General features: G+C 44.3%; 1 protein-coding gene across 1 annotated transcript in view; it reads right to left on the bottom strand.

The window, feature by feature from the left end:
- Positions 1-6,349: 6,349 nt before the first annotated feature.
- The window catches only part of MAB21L4 (mab-21 like 4), a 69,548-nt gene continuing 56,570 nt past the window's right edge, over positions 6,350-19,327 (bottom strand). Inside the window, exons 6-7 of the mRNA XM_068112888.2 lie at positions 18,466-18,849; positions 6,350-6,777 (exon numbers count right to left, since the gene is read on the bottom strand). Of these exons, the coding sequence (XP_067968989.2) occupies positions 6,673-6,777; positions 18,466-18,849 (489 nt within the window). The 3' untranslated portion in view covers positions 6,350-6,672. The remainder of the gene's footprint in view (positions 6,778-18,465; positions 18,850-19,327) is intronic.

The following is a 19,327-nucleotide window of genomic DNA, read 5'->3' as shown; positions in this document are numbered from 1 at the left end:
TAGGTGTTCATTGGCAAACTTTAGTCTTGCCCTGATGTTCTTTCTGGACAGCAAAGTTTTCCTCCAGGCACACCTCCCATGTAGATCAAATTTGTGCAGCCTCCTTCTAATGGTCGACTCGTGCACTTTGACATCAACAGTGGCAAGAGCTACCTGTAGGTACCGTGATGACATTCTGGGGTTCTTAGAGACTTCTTTCAGCATCTTGCGGTCTGCTCTCAGGCTGAACTTGCTGGGGTGGCCTGGCCTGAACAAGTTGGCAGTTGTTTGGAATCTTCTCCACTTGTAGATGATCTTCTGGACAGTCGAATGATTGATTTCAAATTGTTTGGAGATCTTTCTAAATCCCTTCCCAGACTCGTAGGCATCTATAACCTTCTTTCTGAAGGCCTCAGAGAGCTCTTTTGATCTAGGAATGGTGATGCCGCACACTTCAACAACAAAGAGCAAACCAAACTAAATGTCTGAGGTTTAAATGAGACAGGTTCCTCCAAGATCCTCTCTAACGATGTTCTAATCATTTGCACCAGAGCTGGTGCACCTGATTCTAATTTTAGGTGTTTGAAGGAGTGATAAATGTAGGGGTGTACTTACTTTTTCCACATGCGAAATTTGCATTGATGTTTATTTAAATTATACAATGGACTACAAAATGTAAATGTTTCATGATATTTGTTATATTATATCACCTTTATCTATCAATATTGTTGAAATGAAGATCAAATAGCTGTATGTTGAAATATGTTGAAAAAGTCAAAACTTTACATGGGGTGTACTTACTTTTTCACGTGACTGTAGAAATGTCGACGAAAATCCGAGAAAGTCAATAAACATCCCGTAAATGTATGCCGCGGCATTGTTTCAATGAGGGAAAGGGGGATACATTGTAGGTTCCCAGCGGTTCCTGATTCATAGACGAAAGTTTTTAAAGTTTAAAATGTTTTCGACCGCAAATGCACATGATTACAGTTTCACAAAAAATGCGTACAAAAAAAAAAAAAAATACGACAACACCAGGTACCATTTCCAATTTACTGAAGGAATGCACTTACAATTTATTAATAGTGCTTAACCATACTGTACCGTGAAAGTAAAAAAAAAAACACAACACCATCATGTGCAGTTTAAAATTTTTATTTTACAAACACACGCAACTTTCAAATGATGATGATGATGGTGGTGGTGATGACGATGATGGTGGTGATGATGATGGTGATGATGGTGATGAATTAAAATCCCATTAATTCCTCGAACTTTGAGGGTGACCCAAATGATGGTGCAGCAAAATCGTGCACCAAGGGAGAGTTAGGAGAGGTAAGAGAAGGTGAGGACACTGGTGAGGATGCTGAGAGGAAGGCAGGAGAGGGCGGTGGAGTGGCGTTGCCATGCAAGTTTGTGATGCGACCGGCGGCAGCCATCATCGGCGGTGCCCTGGCCTGGTTTCCTGTCCGTTTTCTTCCAAAGTTCTTGTCAGGGAAGGGAATTTAATTACTGTGTGCACTACAGGGCCTGTCTAAGTGTTTATATGGGTATGCATTGCCATAAGGGACAAAGGTTTGGCTACCAAGTTTGACACACAGGGGTTTATCTTGATCCCTATAACTACCAAGCACACTAACATGCTGGTAAGTTCACAGGCACACTCCTTAACCGACAAACCGGACTAAACACAGAACCTATTACAGGTAGATTCCCTATCGCGACAGACGAAGCATGTTACCTATTCAGATCTACCTGACTCTAGATATTGCTCTACCCTACCGACATACCAATACTCATACACCAGCCGGTTAATGCGAAGTTTCAGTCTGCCAGTGACATCAATCCGCCAAGTTGTGAACTAGTTTGAGTGTTCCCTGAAGGGCCTTATTACGTGCAGGTGCCTTATCCTTTAGTAATAGGCCAGGTAAAGTTAAGTAAACAGATATAATAGGTTTTGGATAGGAGACAGATTTGTTGGGGGAATTTTCACTTAGTTGACTTCAATTTAGGTTGTGGAACAGTCCTTTCATGAGGCACCATTGGAGTTGTGGTGAAGGTAAGTTCACATATTGAGCCAGCAAGATCCACTGTGGTGCACCAGCTGGCAATATGAGCAATTTTTATTGAGAGAAGGCCCAGGGCCCTGGGTGATTCGTTCAGGTACAGTGCAAAAGCCACAGAACAGGTTTAGCAGAACTGCCATTTCCACTTTATTTACTTTGTCTGTTGTTTCTTCTACGAAAATGCTTTTGTGTTTATCATTGGCTTGTTTGAAAACGACTTCAGGGTGATAAATGAGGATGTCCTGCATTTTTTAACTACAAAGACAAATAAAGAATGCTGTAAGTATATTTAACCCATTACTTCCTGAGTGTAATGATTAAACTGCTGGTTGAGTTCAATGTAATTATTAAACCTGGGTCCAAGAACCTATAACGAGGATTTCATGCCTCAGATAATGGCACTGTAATAAGTTCAGTAAATGGGGTCATTAAACGGTAGGATTTGAAGTAGATGCAAGCCTCACCTCGATGAAAATTACCGAATATTTTGTTTCCAGTCTCGTAATCCACCCGAGTCCTTCACGAGTGCTGCCCATGGTCATCTCATGATTTTTCTGACCCCTTCAACCCTTCGCCCCAACCGTTTCCTTTCCAGCACTCATCCACTCATGCGCGGTCTTTGTCTTTCTGTTCTTCTTTGATCCTCTGTCAGTCAATCCATGAACATCCTGCCCTCTGTCGTTACAGCTCCTTCATGAGCTATGCTGTATTCCAAAAGAAGAAATAAGTAAATCAAACAAATTTGTCTCTAAAATAAAATGGTCGTAATTGTAATCTGCAGACAGTGTATTCACACTTTTTGAAAATTACATTAAAGACAGTGAATTTAAAAGGTATTTTCATGATATGTAGAAAGCTGATAAGCAAGTCCGTGGCCTAACTTTGAAAAAGAAAAATGAAATAAATGAGATTGTTCAGGTAATTGGCCTATTACATTTGGTTTACTATCGCCCTTTCCGATAGAACATCCATCCTAGTCAATATTGTGATCAAATTTAAACAAAGATCTATTATGAGAATACGAAGGCAAACTAATAATCTGGTCAAAAGGTCAACGGTCAGTGTCACATAAAATCATCAATTTCCTGAAATTTTAAGAATTTGTACATTGGGTCACTCAATTGGTTTATCAATCAAAAGCTGAAAGCCAAATGTTTTTTTTAAGAAAAAAAGGTCAAAGGTCAAGGTTGTATAAAATCGTCAATATTCATCCTATTGACCTGAAATTTTAGCAGGGTTTGCCAATTCGTTCACTGACGCATATTGCTTTTGAGGTCAAAAGGTCAAGATCGCATAAAATCGTCAATATATTTTTTTTTCTGCTGTTTTTTTATTGTCCGCGATAAGCTGTTTTCGTCATGTTTAGCATATGGAAGAATAAGTCTGAATTTAAAGCGAATGCAGATGGGCTTTGCATTTTCAGATGCTTTCTAGTTTTTATTTTGTTCCGGGGCCACAAAACAAAGTACTGTAAATTAGATTTTTGCATTTATTGGTGAAAGTAGAAGTGTGTGTGTGTGTGTGTGTGTGTGTGTGTGTGTGTGTGTGTGTGTGTGTGTGTGTGTGTGTGTGTGTTGTAACTACTCCTGCCACGAGCTAATTGTATTAACAGGAAATGATACGAACCCAAGTCCTCTCATCCACAGATATTTCATGTATTTGCTATATTTCTGTGAGTCCAATTTGCATTCAGGAACAGAACAACTATGGTTAACCATTTTTAAATTGCCACTCTTTCATCTAAATGCTGAAAATTATGTTTAAAAGATGATTTGATTTATGCACCCGGTGAGCAGAACCGTGTCGCTGACGATGCACGCATGCTCAAAAGGCCTCAATTAGCATTCATACATCGTTTTGAAAGTCGCGTATTCATAGTCATTTTGAAAACCTACTCATTAGATAAATGGTAATATAACATCGGCTAGCAACAGGACAAGGGGGTGTCTAAATAATTGTGTTATGTTGATGTGGTAGTGATATGTAGAGCAGATAGATCTGAGTAGGTAACATGCTTCGTGTGTCGCGGTAAGGAAAACTACCTGTAATAAGTTCTTCATGTGTAGGCGTTTGTCGGGTTAAGATGTAAACTTGTGAATCTACCAGGAGGTTTGTGTGTTAAGTAGAGTTAGGGATTAAAGAGTAGCGCCCTTGTATGTCTCACCTGGTCAGCCAAACCTTTGTCCATTTTGGCACCGCAACGACATAGACATTCCGACAGGTCCTTAGCGCAACACGAAGTAACGCCCTTCCCTGACATGACTGTGAAAGAGAACCGGCAAAAGGAAACCAGGCCGGGACACCACAGATAATGGCCGCCGCCATTTACACCTCCGACAGGCCTAACCAGATCGAGTGCCACGTGCTATGACCACACCACAGGCCTGTGATTCGGTGGAGACCACTGATTGGGTGGCGCGCCAGAGCTGACGTCACCGCCGCGGAGTGATACGAGGGGTGGCAGGACTTTTGAGAGTGAGTCAGTTGGCAAGCAGAGATCAGCGAGCGCCGAACGCGATTGTGGAGTCTGGCAGTGGGTCATGCGCCAAGTGAGTCTTGAGAGAGTTGCTTCTGGCAGTGAGTCTTGAGACGCAGTAGAGTGAGTGAGTTGACAAGCAGAGGAGTTGGCCAGCAGTTGGTTCGAGAGAGATGAGAGAAAGACACGAGAGTTGGATTGAGTTCGAGAAGGAGAGGGAGAGACAGAGTAGTTGACCAGTAGTTGAGTTGCTCTCTTGGTGTTTGGACATCTACGCTCGTGCTCTGGCAGTCTCTAGCGGCGCTCGGTCTTCTTCGTCTTGCGCAGCTCGAGTTGGGTCGTGGCCCGGGTGGAGTTCACTTGCTTTTGACCTCGTTTGGAGTCGCCAGCCTGCGTTGGACATGCGGTGCTTTTGCTGGTGCTTGGAGCGGTGCTTGGTGCTGTGCAGTTTGGAGTGAGGGACCTCGCGGTGTGCGATCGGCACTTGTGGAGCTTGGAGCGAGGCCTCGTGGGTGCATCGGGGCCGAACAGAGCCGTGTCGGACGGCGGACAAGATGAGGGACAGATAAGGCTGCATGCACCATTTTACACACCACGACGAGACAATTCCTTTCGTAATTCATCCTCCTTTGTTCGTTTCTGTGTCCGGTGTGTGTGGGATCCCAATTTAGTCACCTTATTTTATTATCGGCGCGTATTTTCCTGTCCTTGCTTTTATTTTTTAATGAACCCTTGTATTATTTTGCATCCCCTGTTATACCTGTGCCCGTGTCGATTTAATTTTCCTTGCAGGATCGAAGCTGCCGTCGGCGCGATCCAGGTAAGCTTTTGCCGCAGCCTCCCATTTTCCTTCTTCCTCCCGCACGGCCATAGTAAAATCCGGTTTGGTTGTTGCCTCCGAGTAGACCGTTTAGGCTATCCGCGACTCTGAGGTTAACTGGAGTTGCACGAAAATATGTACGTAAAACGATGCTGGGTCAGGGTTCATTGAGAAAAGGAAAATATAGAAAAGGAAAGGGAAAGCTCACAGATAAATAGGGCAGATATTTGGGAAGGAGCAGATAGGGATAAAGGAAGGAGACAAATCCTGCCGTCAGCATTGATTTCAAAGGATATGGAACAGCACAAATAAGGGAAAACAGTGTCTGTGGGAGGTTCAAAAAGGCAGCAATTTTTTGTGTACATATTATGTAGATGTCCATCTATCTATAATTCCAGTAATCTCTGTGTGTGTGTGTGTGTGTGTCTGTGTGTCTGTGTGTCTGTGTGTGTGTTTGTTTGTTTGTCTGTGACCGCTGTTTCTCGACAACCACGGGTCCGATATACTTGCAACTTGCCAGGTATATTGCTGGGGACCCGAGGATGTGCCTTTTCAAGGTTTGAAATTAATCGGACAAGTAGTTACCGAGCTATGTCCAAAAAACGATTCAACCAATCAGAGAGCAGCGAGCTATCACGTGTGCCGAACGTGGCGAACAGACTCTGCCTCGGACGGCACATTTGAGAGCGTATTCATTTATTTCACGTTGGCAAACTATGTTGGCGTTAAACTATGTTTTAAAACTAATTAAAACTAATTTGCGATTCTTTCGCTTTCCTGCGCGTTTGTGCACGCTATGGCGATTTCTTTACCAAACTCCGCAAGCCGTTCGCTTTGGACCAAACCATTTCATGTAAATAGAGGGGGGGGGGATTGTCACCGTACTCGCAAGCCGTTCGCTTTGGACCAAACCATTTCATGTAAATAGAGGGGGGGGGGGATATAATTTTAGATATAGATATAGTACGGGCATGCCCTAGTAATCTTAAATTAGTATAGGACTCACAATTTGCTTTTTCACATTTTGTATTTTTCACATTTTCAATGAGATATTCCACACGAAAAGAAATCATTTTACTTCGATTTTAAATCCCAACATGGTATGGCAATGATGAGAAATAAACAATTTTTTCAAAATAATACTTCAAATAGTGAAGATACATATAACGTAGAGTATAATAAAATATCTATTGGAAAAGGCATGAACACTGACGTTAATATTTTTTCATTGCCTCGACATTAATGTGATTATCCAAGTACTGCCTACTCATCTCATCTGAAATCTGCTGCACTTGTCTTTTAGGTGAAACTTGCAAGACGTGTCCATCCACTCAAGATGGACTCATCGGCACATCAGGAAGCAAAATTGTTACTTCTTGCCATGTTGCTTGCAGCGCTGCAATTCTGCTGCTGTCCTGAATCTCAAGCATCCGAGACTACATACAGACAAGGGAAACAAAAGTTAAAGTGCAGGGTCATAATGTTATTGACATGTCACATAAGCCAACTTCATTGATTGTTCAACTATTGATCATGGTCCGTCATTTGTGTTCAAAAAGTCGTTTGTGAAATTGTCAATTTTTATTTATTTGGAACTAGCAGGGGTATCCGGCGTTGCCCGGTGATTTTTTTTTTTTTTTTTGTATACAAGATCGAGGCTCGTGAAAGAGCGAACATTAATCACACAGAAAGACAAACAGACACACAAAACAAATAACATCGGCAGCGGTAGACAAGATGGGGAGAGAGGGGGAAGGACACAACACAACATTTGAGAGCAGGGACCGAGAGACATGGAGACATCGAGAGAACTGTGGGAGGGAGAGGGCTTTGGGGGGGAGGCATGGGAAGGGGGGGGGGGGGTGGGAGAGGTATAAAACATATGGACACTGCCAAGACTTCCAGGAAAGAAGTTGGAATTTCAAACAAGGTGGATCTGGGGTGAATTAGTGGGGGGTAGAAAAGATCAAGATTTTGGATGGGGGAAGATAAGAGATGGTGGTGAACAGCTGTTTTGAAGACCTGGAGGGAGGAGTGTGATTGAAGTGAGTGTGGGAGTTTGTTCCAGAGGCGGGAGAAAAGAGGAATGAAAGAGTGAAGGTGAGCAGAGAGCCGAGATTTCGGCAGTTTAACCATCAGAGGGTGGCTGGCAGATCTTGTGCGACCTGTAGGAATATTTGGGGGACAGAGCACAGAGAGAGCTGGGGGAGCAAGGCCGGAGAGGAGTCGGTAGAAGACAGAAAGACCACCTACCTGCCTGCGGTGAGTGAGTGAAAGGCCCTCAGAGATAGCTTCATCGCGGGAGATTCCAATGATTCTGAAAGCTTTGGATTCAACAGCGTGAAGCCGAGCCAGGTGTGAGGCAGGAGCACCAGCCCATAGGGGAGAACAGTATTCCATTGAGCTGCGGATGAAAGCCTTGTATGTGGTGAGGAGCTCAGGTGTGCCTAGGAAGGACTTCGCACGACGGAGGATGCCCAGTCGGCGACTGGCTTTGGAGGCCAGCTTGGAAATGTGGTTTTCCCAAGAAAGATCATGGCAGATGGTGAGACCCAAAAGCTTGAGCGACAGAACTTCTTGGAGAGGATTGTTGAGAAAGTAGATGGGAGGGTTGTCCAGTCGATCTTTTTGGAGAGACATAGTAAGAGTGTGAGATTTGTCAGGATTGAAAGACATGTTCCACATGTTTGACCAGTCTGTGATTTTGTCCAGGTCTTCAGAGAGTGAGGAGGCTGCAGACTGCCGATCTGAGGGAAGAGGAATGGAGCGGCAGAGAGTGGAGTCATCAGCAAAGAGATACAGAGGATTTTCCAGAGAGTCGGAGAGATCATTGATAAAGACCAGAAAAAGCACAGGGCCCAGCACACTGCCTTGGGGAACTCCAGCCTGAACGGGAAGGGGAGATGAGAGAAATCCATTCAGGGCCACACGTTGACTACGACCAGAGAGGAAGTCCGCAAGCCATGCATGGAGATTTCCATGGATACCATAGGAGGAGAGTTTGGTGAGCAGAGCTGGGTGCCAGACCGTATCGAAGGCACGTGATATGTCAAGGGAGACAGCTCTGATTTCCTGTTTGGCATTGAGGACCTCCATCCATTGTTGAGACAGCAGAAGCAGCATGTCCAGAGTAGAGTGACCTGGTCTGAAACCAAATTGATGATCAGAGATCAAGCCATTGGAGAAGAGGAAAGATTTCATATCCGAAGCAATGATGGATTCCATGACTTTGCTGATAATTGGGAGCAGGCTGATTGGTCTGTAGTTGCAAGGATCTGTTTTTGCACCTTTTTTGTGTAAAGCGGTAATGTTTGCTGATTTCCAGGATGCTGGCAGATGACCTTGAGCAAAGGATAGGGTGAAAAGAACAGAGAGAGGGTGAGATAGAGCGGCAGAGCATGATTTTAGGACCCGTGGGCTGATGCCATCTGGTCCAGTTGCAGAATCAGAGTCGAGGTTTGACAAAAACTCCTCCACCTTGTCAGGAGAGAAGGTCACAGAGTCCAGGAGCAGTTTGGTTCGACTGGGAAAGGTGGGAACAGAGAGAGATGGGTTTGGGACTAAGGATTTTGAGGCAAACACAGAGTTGAGGCATTCGGCTTTGTCACGTGCGATGTCAACTGTGTGGCCATTTGAGGTAAGGGAGGGGATGGAGGGGGAACAAACACCAGAAACGGATTTGACCAGACGCCACCAGGATTTGGAGGAAGGAGACAGGTTTGAGAGTTCATTCTTGAGTGAGGAGAGATAGTGCTTCCTGGCACTCCTGAGGGTAGACACACACTTGTTCCGAGCTTGGTGATGTTCTAATCCTGTTGGCATTTTGAAGAAGTCAATTTTTTTTTAATCCTATTTTTGTGGGGGCCTAAACATTTCCCTACAGTCCCTACACCCACAAATGAATTGGGTCAGGGTTCATTTATTATTACCTTCCACATAGCTAAAAAGGCAGAGGCACGACAGAGCAAAAAAAAACTAGAGCAATGCCTCCACATATTCCCTGGCCGTGACAACTGGTAAATGCCCTCATTCACTGTCCTAAAAATAAACAAGTTTGATTTAAATCCCTTGAGCTGTTTTCAAGTATCACATTTTCACCAGCCATGATAGGTTTTACATCGATCGGTGACACGGTTTCAGAGAAGGGATTCTTTTAAATTATCGGCTTTCAAGCTAATATCGCTGCCACACCACGTGACATATGACCTTAAAAATAAATGTACACTCTGCATATGTATGGGTAGGGGATCACGTTTGTGAAGTTTCGTGTTGATCGGATAAGGTTCGTTTTTCTATCCAAGATGACTGCCAAAGCACGTGGCCTATGACATCATCATTTTCAAACTATATGCAACAATGTCGTTAGATGATATTTGTAAAATTTCGTATCGAAAGGGTAAGCGGCTTCAGAAATATAATAATTTAATCATTTCCTTCAATCCAATATGGTTGCTGCACCATGTGACCAATGATGTTTTAGTGGTCATCTTTTAATCCACATGCCTAGTCAATGACACGTAAAGTTTCAAGCCAATCGATTTGGTGGTTTAGGAGGAGATGCTTTTTTAAGGTTTCGGTTAAATCCAATGTGGCTGCCAAACCATGTGACCTATGATGTCATAAGTTTAATATTTCAATACAAATGGGTCATGGATCATGTGCATGCAATTTTAGGTTTTTAGAATAAGGAATTCGATTAAAACATTTTTGGCTGGTACACCACTTCACCTATGATGTAATCATTATCATGCTTTTGTTCTCCATTGGGAGTACTTGACGATGTGCCAAGTGAAAAAAATTTCCATACAGCGGTTTCCGATAATTTTTTATTTCTTATTATTTGCGTTTACTCCAATATGGCTGCCATACCACATCACCTATGACGTCACTTATCATAAAAAAACATTCTGCATGGGTGTCACTCCTACCCTGAAAGTTTCGTCTCAATTGGACATGTGGTTGCTGAGAAAAACGAGGTTTAGCCCATACCATCGGACGGAAGGACGGACGGACAACCCAAAAACATAATGCCTCTGGCCACCTTCGGGGGCGGAGGCATAAAAAAACAACTTTTTTTTTTTCAAAATTATTATTTTTTGCCTAAAACACTTCGAGTTGAAACTTTGACCAATCACAGTATGTCACTTGATTGGATGCATATCCTAATTATGACGTCATAGGTCACTTGACATGGCGGCGATTTTGGATTTTATGAAAACCTAGTACATGGGCTTATGTATATTTGTGGACCGTTTTGCTAGATTCTTGGCAACTAGGCTTAAATCACTCTAAATAGCATATACAACACAACACAACATGCATTTTAAGGCCATGTTCCCTGCTAGAGCGGGGGTTAGCCTTGCGGTCCCCATGACAATCTTCTCCATTTTGCCCTATTTTCTGCATCTCTCCTTGTTAACCCCCTTGCCCGCATTTCTTCTTCCACCATCTTTAGCCAAGTCTTTCTCGGTCTTCCCCGTCCTCTACTTCCTTCTACATTAACTTCCATCACTCTTCTCAACCAGTCACTTTCATCCTTCCTCAATACATGACCAAACCATCTCAACCTGTTCCTCTTCACAGCATCAATCACAGGCAATATTCCCATCATCTTTCGCAATTCATCATTTGTCTTCCTCTCTCTCAACGATACTCCGCACATCCATCGAACCATTCGCATTTCCACCCTTTCCAGCCTTCGTTGCTGCTCTACGTTCATTACCCATGTCTCGCTCCCATAAATCATAACACTTCTCACACATGCAGCATACACCTTTCCCTTCAGCTTCAGCGACACTCTCCTCCTCATCAGCACGCCACTCAGTTCCCGAAACTTCTTCCATGCACATCTCACTCGAGCAACCGTTGCCGAGTCTGATCCACCTTCTCCATTCAGCATGTCTCCGAGGTAGCAAAATGTTTTCACACCTTCCAGCTTCACGCCGTCTCCAAGATCCAACTCAACATTTCCTCCATCTGCAGCTCCCTCTGTGCACACCTTACATTTGAATGTAGCTGCCACACTGGTTAATGACCCTCTCAGACCACTACATTTTTGATGAACCCACTCAGCACACATTGTACATTGAATGGAGTTCACTCCGACACCCTTCCTACACACAGCACACGGCCACTTCCCAGTTCTTTCCACCTCACCACATGCTTTACCACTTGCCATCACCTTTGTCTTTCCGATATTCACCTTCAGACCTTTTGTCTCCATACATTCCTTCCACTTGTTCATCTTTTCCTTCAGTCCATCCATACTTTCCGCAATCAACACCAGATCATCTGCATACAACAACTCCCACGGTAAACCCTCCTTTACGGTCTGAGCCAGCACCTCCATCACAGCTACAAATAGTAGTGGACTTAGTACCGACCCCTGATGCACTCCCACCTTCACCTCAAACTCACCACTGTTCCCGTCCTTCGTCCTTACAGCTGTGCGTGCTCTTTTGTACATTGCCATCACTACTCTGATCAACCATTCCTCCACTCCTAACTTCCTCAATGGGTTGAATGCCCATGTCAATACTTTGCGTGGAACCCTATCGAATGCTTTCTCCAGATCAACAAACCCAAAAAACAACTTCTTCCTCTTATCCATGTACTTCTCCTGCAACTGCCTCACAATGAAAAGCGCATCTGTCGTTCCTCTTCCTGGCATAAATCCAAACTGCATTTCGTCGATCTTCACTTTCTTCCTTATCCTCCTCTCCAACACCCTTTCCAATACCTTCATTCCATGCTCCAATAACTTTATCGCTCGGTACGAGCCACACTCCAGAGGGTCACCTTTCCCCTTGTATAGAGGGACGAGGGTACTCAGTTCCCAATCCACTGGAATGCGGCCTTCTTTCACCACCAAATTACAGATCTCTGTCATTCTCTTCACACCCCAACTTCCTGCTGCCTTCAACACATCTCCCACAACTCCCGTCGGCCCTCCCGCTTTTCCACTCTTCATTGCTTTTATCGCTTCCTCAACTTCCTTCTCAGTTATCTTCTCTGCCGGTCCTAAAACTGGGTTACTCTCTATGTTGCCATCCCATTCATTCTCTGTATTCAACAGCATTTCCATATATCTTTTCCATCTTCCATTAATTCCATCTGGGTCGACAACGATTTGTCCCACTTCATCCTTCAAGCAACTCACCCCCATCACATCACACCTCTCTTTCGCTATCTGCTTTGCAATCCTGAATACTGCTTTCTGACCCTCTTCCGAATCCAAGCGTTCTCCGAACATTTTCCTACATGCCTCCTGCGCCTTTGCTACCTCTTTCTTTGCAGCCTTCCTGGCTGCCTTATAACTTTCATGCTCTGCTGTTTCTGCTCCCGTACCCTTCGCCTTCTGCCACTCTTTGAACTTCTTCCTCTTCTCGTCAATCCTCTTTCCAACCTCAACATCCCACCACCATGTTTCCGAGTGCCTCGGTGGTCCTTTTGTCCATCCACATACCTCACCAACGGCTCCCAACAGACTAGCTTTCATTGACATCCAACCACTTTCAAGCTCAACCACATCATCCTCTACCCTACTCAGCCTCTCTTTTAATGCCTCCCTTACTGTCACCTCTTTCAACCTCCACACCTTCATTCTCGGTTGGTACTTCACCTGCCGAGCTCTCCTCGCACCTTTCACCCTTATGTCGCAGACAACCAAGTGGTGCTGTGAAACAGCCTCCTCCCCCGGGATCACCTTTGTGTCCCGGAGGTGCCCCCTATCTCGCCGACGCACCATCAGGTAGTCAACGGTTGTCGTCGACCCACCTGACGTGTATGTAACAAGCTTATTGTCCTCTTTCTGGAACTGAGTATTACAAATCAACAAATCAGCTCCATCAGCAAACTCCAAAATCCTTTCACCTTCTCCATTTCTCACACCATATCCGTAACCCCCATGAACTCCCTCAAAACCATCCATACTCCTTCCCACATGTCCATTCAGGTCTCCTCCCACCACAACAACTTCCTCATCTTTCACGTTTTCCATCAGCTTCTCTATCGCACACCAGAACTTGTCCTTCTCTTCATCGCTTCGACCAACCTGCGGAGCATATCCCGAGATGACGTTCACCAAGAGCTTTCGAATCATCATTTTCACCATCATCAACCTATCACTCACTCTAGTCACACTCACCACACTGTCTACAAACTCCTCAGAAAACAGGACACCAACACCATTCACGCCCTCCGGGCACCCTTGCCACACAAACTTGTATTTCTGTCCCTGCCTACCCTTCACCATTCTCACACCACTTCCCTTCCATCTCGTCTCTTGCACACAACATATGTCCACTCTTCTTCTGACCAATACTTCCACCACTTCTCCTGATCTCCCTGTCATTGTCCCTACATTCCATGTCCCAAACCTCAGAAACAGATCTCCACTTCGGGCTGCACCCTGCCCATATGTACTTGTGATTGTCATGGTTCTCTTTTTGAGGCAATGTTTTTATGGCCGGATGCCCTTCCTGACGCCAACCCTCTTAGTCGTCTCTTACGACACGCAGGGATACGGTGTACCTATTCTGACCAGGGTACATACACCAGGGTACATTCTGACCAGGCTCTAAATAGCATATAAAATAAAAAAATTGCTGTTGCCAAATTTTCACGACATCTTCATGGCGGCCATCTTGGATTTCAAGATGGCCACCATTTCGGACCTATTTTGCCTTATATCTCACTTATTAATCAAGGTATCAGCACAAGAATAGTGTCCTTACCCACATTTTCGGGGTCAAGGAAGACAATGGTAATAATCAAATTTCAGCTGGATGGCCAACATCTTTATAATTTCAAGATGGCCACCATTTTTTAATCTAGTTTTGCCCAAACTCCAGGTCAAAGCCATACTTTAAAAGGTTTTCATGTATATCAGGTTTAAATATAAATGTGCCGGTATTGAATCTATTTATTTTTACTCACAGGTACTTACATTTTTAGATAATGGTTAGGATTGGATTGGGAGGGGGTGGATAGGAGGTGGGGGGACAGGGGAGTTCTTCTGCCAGATCCACACCCAAATATTATCTAAAGAATCAAGCTACCGTACATCTACTTTTAGTCAAATATTATTCCTGAAACTGTGTTGGATGACTTTTTAACAATCTTTATTCTTTTCAGATGTGCAGCAGACGACCTTGAGAAGTTGCATTCTTGGATAACTGTGGAGGAAGAACGACTGCCGGCATCATGACCACGCCAGAGGAACCTGCTGCTAAAAAGAAGCCCATTGACTTCAGTCTTTGTTTGCTATGCCAAGGGAAGAAATACATAAAAAGGAAAGTGCTTGAGCCTTTAAGCACACCACAGGCAGATACATATGAGACATTTTTGCGAAATCTCACCAAACGAGATACATACACGAATCCGACATATGTGGCCATAAATCAAAGACTGCAAGGCTTATCCGCTGGTGATCTGATGTCAAGAAAAGCATTATGGCATCGGAGACACATATACAGCATATTGAACGTGATAAAGGACGATATGAACAAGCCACAAGTCAAATGGACACTCGTGTTCTGACCGGAGGTAAGAAACGAGGAAGACCATCAACAACTCCTATTCCAGAGGAAGCCTCCTGTTCAGCACCAGCAGAAAGGCAGACACAGTCGACAGTACCATCATTCTGCCGGAATATGTGCTTTTTCTGTCAGACTGTGAAACAGGACAAAAAGACTGGGACAGAAGAGATACGCTGTGAGTGTAGAAGCAAAGATATTGGTAGGTCAGTTAAACAGATTGTGGAAAACAGTGACAACAGTGTCTGGAAACTCAACCTTGCGGACTTTCTCGTTGAGGGAGATTTTCTTGCAAGGGACATAACCTACCATAAGAGCTGTTTGACCTCCAACTGGAGTCGCTACGTGCAAATGCCACAGCGCAAAAATTGTGCAGGTGACCAAAGTGGTGATGGGGACTTAGGACAGAGAGAGAGATTTGTATCAGCTGAAATTGAGTTCTTCGCTGAATTACAGGATTGCATCGATGATGGACAGTTTGTCTCAACACCTGAGGCTGATGAGGTCTACAGTAACATGATGCGGGACTATGGTATTCAGAATCACAGCATCACCAGGGGCAGGCTGTTACAGAAGATCCGTGAGAACATTTGTTGTGATATTACCGATGGTCAAGGCCAAAAACCTTCTGTCATTCATGGCAAAAAGGCAAGAAGGACAGCAATAGATGCTGCAATAAAGGAGAAAAATATCAAAGAAGACATGTTGCAGATATTCAAATGTGCAAAGTGTGTACGACAATCCATTCTTCACTCTAGAGATGTTGAAAAGGCATGGACATTTCAGGGATCTTTACTGGACTACAATGATTCGGATATTCCATGTGAGTTGTTCACTCTCATCCGATGGATAATTCAGGGAGCACAAGCTGCTACAACTGCATCACGAGCCGATGAACTACGGAAAACATGCATGATAATATCGCAGACTGTGGTTCGAGAATGCAAGTCACCTCGAAAGGTTTCACTCGTGCCAAAAACGCCAGAGTCGTCATTTCGGCAAATGCCATCTTGGAATTCGGTTGGCAAAGACCTGTTGGTGAAAACTGGTAGTGAGGTAGTGGCACTGAAAGTGACGACATCCCTGTTTGCTCGACTACTAGTCATTGCAAGGTCATCGAGGGAAGCAGTGGATCTAGAGGAAGTGGTAGGGGCACATGAACTGTCCAATACCAATAGAACTCTTCTCCAGCCAAATGGAATGGTCCACCCCACCACCGACAAGAGCAAGATCATATCACTCCTGGAGGGTCTTGTGAAATCCAGTGATGACACAAACTCAAGTGACCATGCTGAAGAACTTGCAGAACACCCTGAGAATGTGCAAGAAAGACCCAGGACATGCTTAATTGTTGATGGAATGGCGCTATTGCAAGAATTAATGAGTGTCAAGAAATTTCAGAACTGCAAGGAGCTTGGCACAGCGTATGTACAGCTAGCCGAATGCAGAGGACGTGCTTATGAGCAGCTTCGGGTTGTGTTTGACAATTACACAATTGATGCATCATTGAAGGAAGGAACAAGGGAACGTCGTAGAGGCAAGACCAAGGCAGTGAAAAACTATATTGTTGATGAGCAAACCAAAATCAAGGACACCAAGTCATTCCTTGCTAGTAATGTCACAAAGGATTCACTGACACTCTTCCTGGCAAATAGATTGATCAACAGTAGATCCTCCATGCAGATTGTAACGGTGACAAGGAGAAGTGTCCAGAGCAATTTTGAATGTGAAATTGCTAAAGAGGTCAGTAGCCAGGAGGAAGCTGACACACTCATGATTTTGCATGCAGTGCAACTTGTGAAAACAGGATTCATTGTGAGTATCTATTCCCCAGACACAGATGTGTTGTTACTTGCTCTACGTCGAAGTGATGACCTAGGAAGTGATGCTGCAGTTATCATGGGCACTGGAAAAAACCGTCGGAAAATCTTACTAAGGCCAATCTATGAACAGCTTGGTGCTCAGAGGGCAAAAGCACTTGTTAATTGGCATGCTCTCACCGGCTGTGACACCACTGGCCACATTCAGGGCAAGAGTAAAACAACTTGCTTCAAGGCATTCACTGAAAGTAGTCAAACAGTAGTGTCAGCAATTGCTCAGCTTGGAGAGGGTGATAAACCATCTGATGCTGTCCTAGAAGGATGTGAAGAGTATTTCTGTCGCCTCTTCTGTCCGAAAGGTGTCACAATAAGAAGTGCTGCTGAACTACGATCACCTATTCCGCCAGCTGAAGGCTGATCAGGGAGTCGAGAAACTAACACCAACTGCTGGTGCCTGGAAAGAGCATGTCCAGCGTGCTCATTTGCAAGCACACACGTGGGCACAAGATCTAACTCTAAATCCAACTGTGATCGACCCAAACACCTTGGGATGGGAAACTGATGGAGGCAAATTGAGACCAGTCCTGACGCAGGTTGCAATTGCTCCAGCCTCAATTCTCCAACTTGTTCGCTGTGGCTGTGGACGAGCTGCAAAGAGTCCTAGCAAATTGTGTTCACGCAGGTGTTCATGCAAAGCTAGGAATGTAGTCTGTACCGAATTGTGTAGCTGTGATGCTGATTTGGAGAAATGCTGCAACACTGATGCCCAGCCTATTGGGAATGACATTGTGTTTGATCAGTAGAGAGCCCGTCGTTTGGATTTTTGATAGGAGTTGTTTGATGAAACAAACTGATTAACAAACTGTAGCATTGCTTTCAGAAAAGGCTTAAGTCTATGATGGTTGCTAGCCACCACAACTAGTCTTCATCAATTGTCTCAGACTAAGACACTAGGCTATGTTTGCTCATACTTTGATTAAAAATGGCGGCCATCTTGAAATTATAAAGATGTTGGCCATCCAGCTGAAATTTGATTATCACCATTGTCGTCCTTGACCCCGAAAATGTGGGTAAGGACACTATTCTTGTGCTGATACCTTGATTAATAAGTGAGATATAAGGCAAAATAGGTCCGAAATGGTGGCCATCTTGAAATCCAAGATGGCCGCCATGAAGATGTCGTGAAAATTTGGCAACAGCAATTTATTTTTTTTTATATGCTATTTAGAGTGATTTAAGCCTAGTTGCCAAGAATCTAGCAAAACGGTCCACAAACTTTGGTTTCCCAACATAAGCCCATGTACTCTGAAAATTGGTGACACACAGCCATAAAGACCGACACACAGATAATCAACTCTCTTATAGTATAGATGTATAAGTCAAAAGTCTCATGAAAGGTCTAAAAGCCAAAGGGCAGCAGGTTAACAGACTGGCAGAGGATCAAAGAAGGACATCACACTTGAGCACATGGATGATGCAGAGGAAGGTTGGAAAAGGGTCAGTCGCAGTATGAGAGAGCCGGGGTAGGTACAGGGAGAAGCGACTATGGACAGCACTTTTGAAGGACAGGAGGTTTGGGCACGAGACAACAGATACAGTAGTCGGTTAGCTGCACGCCATCCTCACCCGCTCCCCCACATCCCACTCCTTGTGACAATGTAATAAATAGCTATTTGCCCCAATTAAATAAGAAAATAGACTTGAAATAAATTGCCAGTTCTTGGCAGTTGTTGCTGAGGGTTAATAATATGTCGCAGTGACAGCGGACCTCTCTCAGCAGAAGATCGAAATAGGCTTGTTTCCATAAGGTGCGTCCATCCCGAGTGAACCCTGGGAGATGCAAAAGGCGGCGGAGTGGTGCGCAGAGATTCTCCTTTAGACGCGGAGGGATCTGCGATGCGTGAATGATCAAAAAATGTTCAGGAGTGGTTGCAAAATTCTGCAGCAACCCGTAGAGGCGGTGCATGTCCTCCTTCTGAAGAGGGGAGGTCGAGCCAGCTGTGAAAACATTGACACCTGGCAGAAAAAAGTCAGGGAGGGTTTGAAGATTTGCAGCTCGGAGAAGAATCACAACAAGGCGATAAACTGAAGATCCCAAGTCTTCCCAATCTTCGAATGAGGGGAAAAATGCCATCGCCCAAAGCAGCGCCGTCTGTGGACAGAAAGAAAACACACTTACAGTGCATTCAGAAAGTATTCAGACCCCTTCACTTTTTTCACATTTTGTTGTGTTGCAGCCTTATGCTGAAATCGTTTAAATTCATTTTTTCCCTCATCAATCTACACTCAATACCCCATAATGACAAAGAGACAACAGGATTTTAGAAAGTTTTGCAAATTTATTAAAAAGAAAAAACTGAAATATCACATTGACATAAGTATTCATACCCTTTGCTATGACACTTGAAATTTAGCTCAGGTGCCTCCCATTTCTCTTGATCATCTTTGAGATGTTTCTACACCTTGATTGGAGTCCACCTGTGGTAAATTCAATTGATTGGACATGATTTGGAAAGGCACACACCTGTCTAGATAAGGTCTCACAGCTGACAATGCATATCAGAGCAAAAACCAAGCCATGAGGTCAAAGGAACTGCCTGCCGAGCTCAGAGACAGGATTGTGTCGAGGC

This window comes from Myxine glutinosa, chromosome 4, assembly GCF_964187855.1.
Source record: "Myxine glutinosa chromosome 4, kmMyxGlut1.1, whole genome shotgun sequence".
NCBI lineage: Eukaryota > Metazoa > Chordata > Myxini > Myxiniformes > Myxinidae > Myxine > Myxine glutinosa.
Note: the sequence above shows the minus strand (reverse complement) of the source record. Positions and strands in the feature narration are given on the sequence as shown.